The sequence below is a fragment of the Eleutherodactylus coqui genome, chromosome 6, assembly GCF_035609145.1.
Source record: "Eleutherodactylus coqui strain aEleCoq1 chromosome 6, aEleCoq1.hap1, whole genome shotgun sequence".
NCBI lineage: Eukaryota > Metazoa > Chordata > Amphibia > Anura > Eleutherodactylidae > Eleutherodactylus > Eleutherodactylus coqui.
Window position 1 is genome coordinate 81846928 of NC_089842.1, and position 15853 is coordinate 81862780.

Consider the following 15853-nt stretch of genomic DNA (forward strand, 5'->3'; position numbering starts at 1 on the left):
TTCCATTGAAGTCAATAGGAGCCATCCGACCTGCGGACTCTGCAGGAGAGGCAGGAGTTTAAACAAAAAAATCTGTACCACACATGTCTGATGGCAAGAAAAAGAAAGCAGGTACATGCGAATGTCGCTGGTTTCAGGGCAAGATTCCGCTGTGGGATTCAGCATGCAGAATCTGACCCACCCGTGTGCATGTGGCCTTAATGGCAACACCTTAGACCTTAATCTCACAAAAAGGTAAAATATTCTAGATATACTAGCCCTCATGCACCCTTTCTTCACCTCTTTTATTCCAGGTTACTCCCCTTCCTTACCTACTAAAGTTTATTGTTAGTAATATATGAAGAATATAAAAATATTGTGCTAGACTTGAATCATGACTTTATATACTTATGTATCCGCATTCTGAATCATTGTTAAACCTGATTATAAAACCAAATTGTAAAAACTTGAATAAAAAATTTTAATGAAAAAAAAAAGCCAAGAACCTTGGCTTTAAAATTCTATAACTGGAGCTGCAGAAATTTGAATTAGAATGAGCTTTGTTCACCCAAAACTGTAATGACCTTTTCCTGCAGAAAAGAGATGAACTTTTGGAGGTTAAGTGGGCAATTATCCCCTATTCAGGAGATTTTCTTTTAGTTTAGCTACCATTCTTATGGACAGGTAAAATATTGGCCATTCTCCAGTCATCAGAAGCATTTTCTGTTAGAGGAGAATGGTTTAACAAATCTTGTAGTGGTTTGGCAATCACAGATTGGAGTTCTTTAAGTGCTCTCGGTGGGATGCAACCTGGGCCCAAGGACTTATACAACTCTTTCAAGTTATGGATGTCATGTTGAATATTTAATAAAGTTGTTACGAATAAATTTTGTGGTATGGAAAACACTAATTACATATCTTTCCAGGTACCAGTACAGGTTGTAAACAATCCAGAACAGATCCACCATAGTGTCAAAATGCTTCCCATCTCCCCCCATCTAAGTGTTCTACAAAGTTTCTTACATCTCTTTTTGTTCAGAAGATATTTCGGGTAGCCCCAACTTTAAAACCACTCTAATAGTAAATATACAATTTGTTTTACCCTGTTTGAAGACAACATGAATACGTTGCTCCTTCAGTCCAAGGGCATTCCATGCCAAGCATCGGTAAACATCTGGCTTTGAAGATGTCACATTTATCATTGCCGATAATTCACTGTTACTTGTTTTAGGGATTTCAGTGTCAACTTCACCCTTTACCCAAACCACGCTAACGGCTGGGTTACCATCCACTTTGCAGACAAAGGTCAGTATTTCTGTTTGATCAATAATCACTTGTTGATTTGCGGTACGTTCTCTACCTGCAAACATTTCACCATAAAGTATTACATTAAGGGAGTTGTTAAGAATTCACAAACTTGGTTGCTTTGTAATAAAAACAATATCCTTGACCATAATAACAGTCAAAAAATGTTTCATTAAATTTTTCAATGGTTTTTATTGTCTCCAATGAGCACAAACGCAACAAAGGACATAAGTTACACCAATGCAAGATACGGCACACCACAATAAGGAAATATGAGACAACAGGAGCAAGGGTTAAAGTAATGAAAATGTAAACCAAAAGTCAAGATAAACTTTAGGGACAATAAGTATCAGACCATGGGCAAGTGTTGATAAATGGTAACAAATGTTAATAGGGAACACTAGAGATTTGCAGTTGACGTAAAGTGTAAAAGCCAGTAGTTAAATCAATGGTGGTAAGGTTTCCTTATAGACATTCTACAATTAAAAAATAAACGTGTTCACTTCAATTTTTTTTATAATTATTTGATGAAGACTTTTATGTACATTTTGTATTACTTTTTAACATATAATTGTGTCTGTGGATGATCTGGATATATTTATATACATTTTTTAATGTTCTTTCTTAAAATTGAGTAATGTACCATTTTAACTTGATCTGGGAATTTAATATTATATGGGGAAGATCTGAATTCTATCTATAAATCTCACGGTGGTACGCATACGCAGGGGATGTGGTCCAGTGGGGAACATGGGTTACACCCTTTCTGCAATTGGCTTAGTACATGCTTTTATTGTGTATTCGCCAACTCTCATGAAGATGTGTCTCTGGGTGGAATGCATATTGCATTTTCCTTTCTTTTTTAAATTGGCCTCAATGTGTGCTGTTGAGCGGATCCACCCTTGTAAGACTGATAGCATTGCATTCCAAGCTGGAATGCAGACCGACCACCCTGGTTAGGTAGTTTGGACTGCATCATTTTAATGACGGCCCCAACATGAGTTAAGCAGGATTCCCATTAGAGGGTCTTCTATTTTCTAAATATGTGCAAGTTATATTCTTTTTAAGTTCATCCAGTTGTTTTTTTTTAATTTAAATTCTGTAATTTTAAATGTAACTTGGATGCAGAAAGGAAATATTATTGCGCTGTTGGAATGTGACAGGTTCCCATTATTGATCAGCTGTAATCTGTTGGTAAACCCAGCAGCAAGAGTCCAGAGGAACAATAAAATATTACATTGGTCGTCTATGTAATGCATAGATGTATGAGGTCCAACAGAGAGAAAGAATACCCAACCCAACTCTATCTCCCATAATTTAGAATATCCTAAAACAATATTTTGAAATAGAGGTTCTACACCAGACGATCCTTTATAATATGGCATTTAGCACTTCCAAGCTCATGATAAGGCTTGATAAATTGCCAAGAAATGAAGTGAACGCCTACTTGGAATGGGAAATGCCTTTAATAGTTTAGTTAAGAAACTCTTCCCATGGGATTCTGGACAGATTATAATCAGGTAGGTAAATTAAGTTATGGACTATAATCTAGAGACTATGGGCTTTTAAGTATGTCCACCAAAGTGCAACATATTGATAAGAGTGTGAAATAAATAGGAAGATATTCTGGGACTGGATGAGTACTCTTCATAAGAAGCATCTATGCTGCTACAACTGTTCATATACTTTAGAAGAAGATATTGGGCTTCGAACATCTTTCTTTTTGGAAGACCTGGCATGTCTGTGCATTACATGGTGGATCTTTATCTACTCTATTTATGGTGAGAGGGTCTCTCATACCTTCCATCTCCTCAGTGATTGATGGGCTGCAGTTATACCTGCACACATAGTAGCCCTCAATCACTGGTGAGGTAGGTGAGGGGTGGAGGGGATTTCCCCCTCATAAATATAGTAAACTCATAAATGAGTCAACTTTATTTTGTACTAGGATTATGGCCAAATGACACAATATGTTTGTGCTGCTTTGTCAAATAATACACGGGACCCATCCCATACAAGGCTGCTTATGTAAAGGGCAGCATATTATGACAACAAACCCGCTGTAAGATATTTGATACCATAATGAGTTTGGTGCCAAATAACAAATTCAGTTCTATTGCCTAAAGCTCAGCTTTTCTACATGTAAAATATGCAATAATAAGAATAAATATACCTTTGGTTGACTTGATGGTAATTTTCATATTTCTAGGTGGGTCTGTAAGAAAATATTTTTAAAAATACATTCCAATTTTTGGGGTAATTCATTAACGATGTAATAATATACTGGTATGTTATTCATTAGTGCAAAATTCTACATAGATTTACATGAAACAAAATACAACTGACGAATAAAGATGTTGTATTATGGAAGCAACTACTGTCCATATGACCTATAAGGGGTTATGCATAACATGAAATCGGGGTCTCCCTTTCAGCTCCCACGTATGAACCAAAATAGAGAGCCACTCTCTAAGATCAGCTTCCATTCTGGCAGATTCAAGTATTACCTCCCTCCCTCTGCAGCAGTTGCAGGTTAGGTTCCTGGCTGATGGTACCGTGTTTCCCCAAAAATAAGACAGTGTCTTATATTAATTTTTGTTCAAAGGTAGCAGCTCAAAACTGAAAGCGGTTATCTTGGTTGAAGATATTCCTTAAAAGGCCATTAAGCTGAAGTACAATAACATAAGCAAGTATCACTCACTATGTCTATGTGCACAAGTAAAAGTGACAGGTACAATGCTCTCACAACACAGAAAACAATAGCGCCCCCATAATACAAAAATCTATAATACTCCCATAACAGTTGCAATCAGAGAACCCTCATAACATTGGCAGCCACTGTGTTTCAATGACAGTTACAGCTTCAGTGATTGTCATAATGCCTTGTAACAGTAACAATGTTGGTACCCTAATAAAAACATTGACAAGTGTCACAGTGTCCCAATAACAACCATAGTACCCCTACCACAGTGACAATCAAGGTACACTTATAAAAGTGAAAGTCATAGTCTCCAGTAGTACCACAGTAGCTCTATATTAGCCATATAAAAGGGCACTAGATATCTTTCTAAAGCAGTATGATATTACAGGATATAGATATTAAATAACCAGTAGGGTTGTTGATCCGGGTCTTAGAGTCAGGCAGGAACTTTCAAAACATTGATCCAGGGATTATTCTAGCTGTTTTTATGGAGTCGGGAAGGATTTTTTCGCCCCAAATGGGCTAATTGGCTTTTGCCTTGTTAAAGATTGTTTGCCTTCCTCTGGATCAACAAGGGGGTGGTGGAAACAGGCAGAACTAGATGGACATTGTCTCCCTTCAGCCTAACATACTATGTTACTATATCCGCCACAATATTTACAGAAGAGTTGGCTCTGAAGGTTCTCCAGGAGAACGTTAAGGCTTAAGAAAGGTTTCAAGGATTAAAAGTTCAATTGGTGGATACTCAGGTTAGAAGCTGCGCACGAACGAAGAAGGGAAACCCTGCAACACAACAAAATTCCTAGTATTCACTCTTCTTCTTTCTTTGCTTACATTAGTACATAATCATACAGATAAATGACAGTCGAAATAATACCATTATTGTTATTAGCATTATCAGCATTTTAGTTCTATGGTGAAATTACCATACTATAATTATCAATTGGTGAAATATTTAACATTTAAAGGGAACCTTTCATGACCCCTTAGCCCGATAAACTACATTATGTAACTCAAAGGTTAGAGACCAAAGAATCCAGGGTGTGTTATTTTATACTCACCTGGAACCCTCATCCTGCGCTGTATCCCCCCTGAATTCTGCGTATGCACACAGTGTCACTTTTCTGAGTCTGCTCTGGGCACTTACTCTACCAATCAGGAATGGGGCGTTCAGTGAGTATAAAACAGCGCAACCAGACTCTCCATTTCCTGACCTTTGAGCCCCATAACATGGTTTATGGGGCTCAGAGGTCATGGCAGTTTTCCATTAAAGTGTAACTGCACTTTCTAAACATTTTTGACATGTCTTAAGTGCATGTCAAAAGTTTTGCTTGTTGAAGGTGCAGAGACCTGCACTGATCACTAGAATAAGCCAGCTGAAGCGTTTTCCTGAGCATTGTGATTGCTCGCCATAATGGGCTCAGTAGAAAGTCTATGGGTCCATCTTCATCTAGCAATGATGGTGCTTGGGCGAGCATTTTGGCTCGCTAGTTCTAGCGATCAGTAAAGATCTCAGCAGCTGGACCCCAGCAATCTTAAATTTTTGACATGTCCTATCACATATCAAGAGTTTTAGAAAGTGCAGTTACACTTTGAACATGATGGTGCATTGTACTGTATCCTGACCAGTAACTACTCCTAATATCCTTCACCCCAGGAGCTATTAAGTGGTAATATGACAGCTATTATATGCAATAACCATACTTACATTGTACAGTAACATTGATACTTGTGAAATTTATCACATGTTTAGTCAATGCTGAGCAGGTATAGGTACCGGTATGGTTCATTGTCATGTTTTCTAATCTGAGTTCTAGCTCTGTTCCAATCCCATGCTGGAGAACATCATTCTTCCCATCCATCCAAGTTACATTAAGTGGTAGGTTACTTTGTAATGAGCATATCAATGTCACTGATGAGCCTTCATCCACTTCGATAGAGGCTGGTTTATTTATTATCTGTCCAAAAGAACCTATAGAAGAAATGGAGCAAATTTGTTGGTAAGGCAATATTGTACCATTGAACTTATGTGGCTGCTATGGAGTTACAGAGAGGGAGAGGACTAAGCACAGAATTCAGGGATCCCATCTCTACAGACCTTACAACTTTAGTAAACAACTATGGATAATTGCTCAAGGATCATAGAATGGTAATGAGGCAAACAAGACTCAGGTCCTCCTATCCTAGTTGGTTAGGGTTGTCATGGTGTTAGCCAATACCAGGAGGTCACCATGTTAACCATTTGGTATGATGACCTCTCAACTCTATGTAGCTTTAATAAAATTATCGATAGCCTACAGTATCAGTCTTTAATTAAAAAACAACTTTAATTCAGCAAATTCATCAGGAAATAAAAGATTTCCCTATTGATCTTTTAATTATAAAAAGGAAAATAACTATCCAAAGATACATAATCTATTTTGGGTTCAGGCCTCCATCTTTCTTCTACCTTGTAGACAGCAATGAAAAGTGACCAGGTTATGGCACAAAATACACTCTATTGGGGGATATTTATGAAGTTAAAACTGACAAGAACAGTTACACATTTTGGCGCAAGACTTGGTTCTGCAAAATAATTGCAACTTTTTGCCATGAATGTCAACTTACTCCTCATTTTAGAAAAAGAGTCATGACTTGTCAAGATAGGGTTTGGCTGCCTGACCTGATATATACATAATTTGCCCCCCAAACTGGTGTGACATAGATTTCCATGAAGGCACACGGTTGGCCTGAGATACATCTAATGTATGATGAGACATGCACATTTTCACATACTAAGCATGTTGTGTATGACAGTGATTATATTAAGACCAGGTGTTTGAAACGGCGGTATAAATACATTTTCCCCTGTGATTCAATGATCTATACTGTTATGGCTTACAATATACCCAAAGCACAAGCAAGCTACTCCAGAAAAAATAACGGCTGAAATTACAAGAACCTCTCTCCAGAGTGTATATTATACTAGTATATTCCTTGAAACATTGCAAATTTTGGCCAAAGCATTGACGATCGGTGGTATGTTTAATTTCAAAAATGGTACATAAATTATGAAAAATGTGCTTCAAAATTCTAAATGCCTTCAGACCTTGTCCCTGTGGTTTGGGTATATCAATTCTTTCTCTATGTCATCTGACCTGATATCCATTGAAACTCTTTAAAAGAAAACATGTCCCACTCTGTGTGATTCTCCACACAAACATGACTATATCATCAACTACCATTGTGTTTTTCCTTTTACCCATATTTTTTCTTCTCATTTTCAATTTCCTTCTTTTTGTCACTCCAAACCTACTTTTTTACTCCTTTCTTACTTTATGCACTTTGTTAGTTTACTTTAAAAACATCCAAATTGCAACTTTAGAGGCAGCAGAGCTGAGAACTAAGGTTTTAGTGTAACGTGTCCAACATGAGGTGTCAGCTGTGGTTTTCATTAGGACTAGGGATGAGCGAGCATACTCGTCCGAGCTTGATGCTCGTTCGAGTATTAGGGTGCTCGAGATGCTCGTTACTCGAGACGAGTACCACGCGGTACTCGTCTCGATTAAACGAGCACTGACCATTGAATTCAGTGGAGCCGGCAATACAGCCGGCTCCATTGAAAGCAATGGGCTGCCGGCTAGCGCGGGATGAATTTTCGGGAAGGGCTTAAAAATATAAGCCCTTCCCTGAAATTCATCCAGAAATGTGTAAAAAGTAAGAAAAAAATATATACTCACCTTGTCCCGGAAGAACGATGTTAGCCCATTGAATTCAATAGAGCCAGCAATACAGCCGACTCCATTGAAAGCAATGGGCTGCCGGCGAGCGCGGGATGAATTTTCGGGAAGGGCTTAAAAATATAGGCCCTTACCTGAAAATCATCCTAAAATGTGTAAAAAAAAAAAAAAAAAAAAGTATACTCACCTTTCCGCTGCAGCCGGAGTTCAGCGTGTCTGGCCGGCAGTTCTCCTGAACTGCTTTCTGTAGTATTCAGCAGGTGGGGATTTAAAATCCCCGCCTGCTGAATGAGCTGCCTCTGATTGGTCACAGGCTCACCAATCAGAGGCAGCTCTCACTCACCCATTCATGAATTCATGAATGGGTGAGTGAGTGCTGCCTCTGATTGGCTCAGCAGGGACCAATCAGGGGCAGCTCTCAGCTCTTATATTTTTAAGCCCTTCCCGAAAATTCATCCCGCGCTCGCCGGCAGCGCATTGCTTTCAATGGAGCCGGCTGTATTGCCAGCTCCATTGAATTCAATGGCTAACATCGTTCTGCCGGGACAAGGTGAGTATATATTTTTTTTTACTTTTTACACATTTTAGGATGATTTTCAGGTATGGGCTTATATTTTTAAGAACCTTCCCGAAAATTCATCCTGCGCTCGCCGGCAGCCCATTGCTTTCAATGGAGCCGGCTGTATTGCCGGCTCCATTGAATTCAGTGGGCTAACATCTTTCTGCTATGCCACAGCTGTTACAGCTGTGGCAGAGGAGAGCGATCATTATGCTGACAGTGCAGGGGGGGGGGGTCTCACTCTTGCCACTATTGTGGCTTAATAGTGAGACCTCGGAGCCCGAAATGCAGCCCTGCATGTTGCTCCTCGCCTGCCCTATCCATTTCTGTGTTTTTTACATGACTTTGGTGATTTGCTAAGATTTTCACAAATGAAAACCTTAGCGGAGCTCCAGTCATATACAAAAATGCTTGAGTCGCCCATTGACTTCAATGGGGTTCGTTACTCGAAACGAACTCTCGAGCATCACTGAAAGTTCGACTCGAGTAACGAGTACTCGAGCATTTTGGTTCTCGCTCATCTCTAATTAGGACATAAATGAAACCTTCAACATTATTATACTTCAATAAATGATCACAGCACACGAGACAGACAGTTAATCAAATACATCCGACTTTACCATTGATCTCCCATGTGATTATGATTGCAGGAGGACCTGTAAGACAGAATAAATATATATGATATGTCAATTTGATAATAAGGTAATAATAATATTAAATGCATTCTTTACTCCAATTGCACTGCATGATCTTTAAAGGAATTGACTCCTATTAGGGTATGTGGATGTCATGGAGAAGGCACCCATTTAGGCAAACTCAAACCATCCATGTACTGTAGTGTATGGACAGTCATTCATTTGCATGGCTGACATGTAATGTTACATTGTATGACCAGAAAAGTTTTTTTCTAGCAAAATCAATAGTTTGATTCAGAATGATAGGCCGGTTACTGTGACTTTAACATCAAAGGGGTTTTCACTGTATCAATGAAGTTTGGGTAGTCGAGGTGACAAGACTTATGGGAAATCATTTGAATAGATGCTATTGTGTAATGCTTTTTTAGAGTTTCAGGGGAGCTTGAATCTCCCCAGGATTTTACTTCTAGGATAGTCTAAGGTTTCTACCTCATCTTAAGGGGATACTGGTGGTCCTCAAGAAATGATTTATACAAAACAGTTAAGTCCTCTTAAAGGATAAAATTCCATGTAAAAATGGTTTCATAATAAGTCATAGGGATCCAGGAGCATATCTGCCACAGAAAATGACCATACAGCTAGTATGGGGACATCATAATTTCTCTTACTGTTGTACACGTAAGACATACCATAATAAGAACTAATAGGATATTTGTAAATAATTGAATAAGAAAAAAAACTAAGAGGCAAGTAATTGTTCCAGAGTCACCTCAAAATGGGGTTGCCATTCTGGGAATCTGACTCATTTTTGTATAAAAGAGTCTAAGCCCTCTGTAGGATCCTCTGATCCTCTCTGGGGGTCTCTCCAACCATGATGAAGGATATTTGTCAAACTAATATGTACTTACAGCAGACATCAAGAAGAATAGTTTTTTGAGTTGTCATCCCATTGGAGTTTGTCATCTCACATGTAATGTTCTCCTGGAGATCATATAGAGATGGGGTAAATGTTACAGTGGATGAATTCTCCCAGATGCCGGCCACATTACTCTTCCTCCATTGGATTACTAAGGATGTTGCAGAGCAGTTTCCTGGAGGAGTGCAGGTCAGTGTCTTATTTATACCAGCCATGACTGTCCCAGGATCTGAGATGACTGGTTCTTCTGTGAAATCTACAGGAGGAACAAGCTGTGAGATATAACAATGTGTGTAAACTGCCCAAAATGCAAAAATTCCCAAAAGAGCAAGTACCTATATCACTTCTGAATAATTTTATTCCTAACCTAGGATTGGATAATTGGGAAGACAAGGGAATTTCAACGCTCTTTGACTTACTAGATTTAAACTATACTTTATACTTCACATCTTTAATGCAAAAATACCAATTTTCTAACAGAGTTCAACAAATCTGATCGTTTCTACAATTTAATTTCCTTAATGACACCAACTTAAACTCATCTCAACTGTACTTTATAATTACTGCCAACCAGAAATCTAAAGGCATCTACTTTTTCTACTGCTGGAGGAATTATATGAGACTAAGTTATTCCAACCACGATGGGGCTCCGCCAATACTATAATCCGTAGGCTCACTAATCTGAACATGATACTATCTCTTAGTTAAGCCGTATCATTTATTGATATAAATATCTTTTCTACAACATACAAAACTGTTATTGCCCACTTAGGTCTGATTCACACAGGTGTAAATAGGCATCATATTATGCAGTAAATAAAACACATTTCTTTCTATGGGTTTCTTCACATGTTTGTGTTTATGTAGCAGATTTCTGTAACGTAAAAAAAAACAACATGTCCTATTTAGAGATGAGCGAGCGCCAAAATGCTCGGGTGCTCGTTACTCGGGACGAAATTTTCGCAATGCTCGAGGGTTCGTTTCGAGTAACGAACCCCATTGAAGTCAATGGGCGACCCGAGCATTTTGTATATCGCCGATGCTCGCTAAGGTTTTCGTTTGTGAAAATCTGGGCAATTCTACAAAGTGATGGGAACGACACAGCAACAGATAGGGCAGGCGAGGGGTACATAGTGGGCTGCATCTCAAGTTCCCAGGTCCCACTAGTAAGCCACAATAGCGGCAAGAGTGCCCCCCCCCGCACTGTCAGCGTAAAGATCGTTCTCCTCTTCCATAGCTGTAACAGCTGTGGCAGAGAAGAACGATGTTTGCCCATTGAATTCAATGGACCAGCAATACAGCAGGTTCCACTGAATGCATGGGCTGCCGGCGATCGCAGGATGAATTGTCGGGAAGGGGTTAAATATATAAGCCCTTCCCTGCAATTCATCCAGAAATGTGTTACAATAAAAATATATACCGGCGTATAAGGCGACGGGGCGTATAAGACGACCCCCCAACTGTCACCTTATACGCCGGCAATACAGTGGAGCAAAGAATAAAAATCATTTCTTACTTCTTCAGACGTTCTGCGGCGCTCCTGCAGGCTGTTGCTCCCTCCTGGTCCACGGCAGAGTATTGCTTTCTGGATGCAGGGCTTGAAATCCCCGCCTCCAGAAACACAGCCAATCACAGCCATTCAATGACATCATTTTCATTGGCTGTGATTGGCTGAAGGCACGTGTGTTTCTGGAGGCGGGGATTTAAAGCCCTTCGTAGAGAAATCAATGCTCTGCCGGGAACCAGGAGGGAGCAACAGCCTGCAGGAGCACCGCAGAACACCAGGAGGGAGTGACAGCCTGCAGCAGCGCCGCAGAACGTCAGAAGAAGTAAGTAATGATTTTTATTCTTTGCTCTGCTGTATTCCCGACGTATAAGGTGACAGTTGAGGGGTCGTCTTATACGCCCCGTTGCCTTATACGCCGGTATATATTTTTATTGTAACACATTTCTGAATGAATTGCAGGGAAGGGGTTATATATTTAACCCCTTCCCGACAATTCATCCTGCGATCGCCGGCAGCCCATTGCATTCAGTGGAACCTGCTGTATTGCTGGTCCATTGAATTCAATGGGCAAACATCGTTCTTCTCTGCCACAGCTGTTACAGCTGTGGCAGAGAAGAATGATTTGTCTTCTATATGTTCTCAATGGGGTCGATGCTGCTGCCGCCGGCCCCATTGAGCGCATATAGAGAAGAGAACAGGAATTGCAGATCGCAGATAGGTGCGATCTGCGATTTCTGTTCTACAATTTATCGGACGAGCGCATAAAAAGTGCTCATGTGTCCGATAAAAATTCGCCGGACGCATGCGCAAATCGCGCGAAAAACGCCCGTCTGACTAAGGCCTTAGTCAGATGGGCGTTTTTTTTGCGCAATTTGCGGATCGCATGACGGATGCGCATCCGCAAATCGCGTGACCGGTGCCCGAAAATCGGGCGGAGCTGTCCAGCGCATTGCATTCCATGGAGCCGGCAATACAGCCCGCTCCATTGAAAGCAATGCGCTGCAGGCGAGTGTGGGATGAATTGTCGGGAAGGGCTTAAATATATAAGCCCTTCCCAGCAATTCATCCAGAAAAGTGTTAAACTAAAAAATATATATATACTGACCTGCTCCCAGCAGCCGGAGTTCCGCGCGGCCGTCCTGCAGTGGGTGTGAAGGGAGTGTGAGTCAGACCTGCACCCTGATTGGCTCAGCGCTGAGCCAATCAGGGGGCAGGTCTGACTCACACCCCCTTCACACGCACTGAATGGGTGTGAGTGAGACCTGCCTCTGATTGGCTCAGCGCTGAGCCAATCAGGGGGCAGGTCTGACTCACACCCCTTCACACCCACTGCAGGACGGCCGCGTGGAACTCTGGCTGCCGGGAGCAGGTCAGTATATATATATTTTTTAGTTTAACACTTTTCTGGATGAATTGCAGGGAAGGGGTTATATATTTAAGCCCTTCCCGACAATTCATCCCGCGCACGCCGGCAGCCCATTGCTTTCAATGGAGTCGGCTGTATTGCCGGCTCCATTGAATTCAATGGGCAAACATCGTTCTTCTCTGCCACAGCTGTTACAGCTGTGGCAGAGAAGAATGATTTGTCTTCTATATGTTCTCAATGGGGTCGGCGCTGCTGCCGCCGGCCCCATTGAGCGCATATAGAAAGGAAGAAGGACCGTTGGGGTTCTTGAAGCCTACAATCACTCCTAACACTCTCCCTATAGCAGCTCCGACACCAACAACACTTTCCCTCCTCTATGTCAGAACACATCTGTGGCGAGCCGCGGGCTGGCAGATTTTAATACTCGGGTGACACCTAATCTCGCCAGCCACTCACTGCAGGGGGGTGCTATAGGGCTTGAACGTTGCAGGGGGAAGTTGTAATGCCTTCCCTGTCTTTCTATTGGCCAGAAAAGTGCGCAAATTTCTCAGGGATGAAAGTGAAAGTAACTCGAACATCGCGTGGTACTCGTTACGAGTAACGAGCATCTCGAACACCCTAATACTCGAACGAGTATCAAGCTCGGACGAGTATGCTCGCTCATCTCTAGTCCTATTTTGTTGTGAAATGCACAATAAAATAGACCATATTAAAATCGATTGCCCATTGAAATTAATAGGAGCATTCATGCATTTCTTTTTATGCACGTAAACACCAGTGTAAAAACAAAAAAGTAATACACAGAGAATATGCAAATTTTGTTGTGTAAATATGCCTAACACATATTAATCAACTTTGTGGGATATTTGTGTCATTTTATAGTTCAATGGAAAAACTGCAGCATTCAGCAAATATGCATTTTCTTATCAATAACTTATTTTACCATTAAATATAGGAATTTCCAAAAATCTAATGTCACTTGATTTGCTACAACTAATTATAACATTGTAGTACATAAAGATCCAAATGAATTACATCTTATTGTTACTGCAGGATCCCTGTCGTCACTTACACTTACCAATTACAGTAATAGTGGTTTTTGCGTTATTAAAACTATATTTCACACCATTTTTCTCGTTTTCTTTGAATCTAAAGAAATAAATCCCGGCATCTTCTTCCCTGGCATCGGTTATTGTCAGGCTGCAGTCTCCAGTATCTGGATTTCCCGTCAGAATGAAGTTTGTTTTTCTCACATCACTGGACTGATCATTAGTTGCTACAATATAATTTGAATTGGGTGGATCCAGCCTCCAGTATCCAAAGGAATCGCTGAATTTATTTCTATAAGCAGCAGTAAATTTACATGGAATCGTGACACAGAGACCCTCCTGTACACTGACACTACGAGGCACGTTAATAGAAAAGCCATATGAGAACTGACATGTGATACCTGTAGAAGGAGAAAATATGTCATTTTCACATAGTAAGTATTTTACATTTATCAAGTCATCCAAAAAGATATTGACAGTTGTTTTTCTTAATCCTTCAATATTTATTTCAGAATTCAACAAATCTTAACTTAATCACACAAAGTATTGTATATATCATTAGTGCTAAAATGGGCCTACATCTTATGGTCCGAAGTCAGCAGCATCTGGCAAGTAAAGGTTATAAGGATTATTGCTAAAATGACAATTCCCTTTGGTCAGCATTTCTGGATTAGCTAGTGTGTAACAGAGTAAATGATAACTGAACTTTGACATTGATTTTAGCTATATATTTTTTTCCACATTAGATTTTTATTAAAGTTTTTTGTAGTCATGAATTTACATTACAATATCATAGTATTCAGAAAGATTTGTGAATAGGAAATGACATCGCGTATAAACATAGATATTAGAGATGAGCAAGCGTACTCGTCCGAGCTTGATGCTCGTTCGAGTATTAGGGTACTCGAGATGCTCGTTACTCGAGACGAGCACCACGCAATGCTCGAGTCAATTCCATTTCCTTCCCTGAAAGTTTTGCGCCATTTTCTGGTCAATAGAAACGCAGGGAAGGCATTACAACTTCCTCCTGTGACGTTCCAGCCCTATCCCACCCCCCTGCAGTGAGTGGCTGGAGAGATCAAGTGACCGCCGAGTATATAAGGCAGCCCCACCCGCTGCTCGCCTCAGACACACGCTGGCAGAGATTAGGGAAGGTGCTGTTCCTGCAATAGGGAGAGTGTAAGGCTGTTAGCGTCTTCAAGAACCCCAACGGTCCTTCTTATGGCCACATCTGACCATGTGCATTACTGTTGTGGCTGCTGGGAGCAGTTTTGCACATTTTTTTTCCACGTATATCAGGCGTGCAGCCCCATTACAGCTATAGCGTTCTCAGGCTGCAGCCTGTACTACATAGTATAGGGACAGTATTGGTCAGGCAGGGACAGTGGGTAATGGGGAATCCTGTCTACAAGAACCCCAACGGTCCTTCTTAGGGCTAGCTGTGACCGTGTGCATTTAACTCCATGGCTGGAGGGAGATGTAGTACCTCACTATTGCATATTGCACAGCTAGGCCTGCTTGTAGGTTTGTGCATAATTTTTTTCTGGCTGCACTTTGCGTAACATAAGCGCTGTTTTCCTCCAACTGCACGCCAACAATTCCAAAAATTTTTACACCGCTGTGTGTCTGCCGTCAACTGCACGCACAGCGGACGGCGACAGCCCCCGGTTAGAGGGAAAGTCACATGCACGATATATAGCCTGCATTGCATTTCCCAAAAATTAAAAAAAAAAAAAATCTTACGGCTAGCTGTGACCCTCTGCATTTCACTGAGTGCCTGCTGTCAGTTTAGGTGCATCACTATTGCATATTGCACAGCTAGGCCTGCTTGCAGGCTTCCGTTATATTTTTTGTCCTGGGTGCAGTTGGTGTATCATAAGCGCTGCTTCCTTCCAACTGCACGCCAATAATTCCAAAATTGTTTACATCGCTGTGTGTCTGCCGTCAACTGCACGCACAGCGGACGGCGACAGCCCCCGCTTAGAGGGAAAGTCACATGCACGATATAGCAATGTCTCCAGCAACTTGTCTTCAACGCCATCCACTGCTGCAACTCTGAGTCCTCTCGCTGCTGCTCCTCCTTCCTTCCAGCCTCCTCACTCCAAGAAAATGACACA

The 15853-nt window shown here is 40.9% G+C and overlaps 2 protein-coding genes across 2 annotated transcripts in view; both read right to left on the minus strand.

The window, feature by feature from the left end:
- The window catches only part of LOC136633617 (sialic acid-binding Ig-like lectin 13), a 103273-nt gene that overhangs the window by 73524 nt on the left and 13896 nt on the right, over nt 1–15853 (minus strand). The window lies entirely within an intron of this gene.
- LOC136631365 (sialic acid-binding Ig-like lectin 13) overlaps nt 1–15853 on the minus strand; it is a 34365-nt gene that overhangs the window by 9539 nt on the left and 8973 nt on the right. The window contains exons 2-7 of the mRNA XM_066605634.1: nt 13766–14137; nt 9807–10070; nt 8879–8919; nt 5694–5943; nt 3458–3499; nt 1082–1339 (exon numbers count right to left, since the gene is read on the minus strand). Coding sequence (XP_066461731.1) covers nt 1082–1339; nt 3458–3499; nt 5694–5943; nt 8879–8919; nt 9807–10070; nt 13766–14137 — 1227 coding nt within the window. The remainder of the gene's footprint in view (nt 1–1081; nt 1340–3457; nt 3500–5693; nt 5944–8878; nt 8920–9806; nt 10071–13765; nt 14138–15853) is intronic.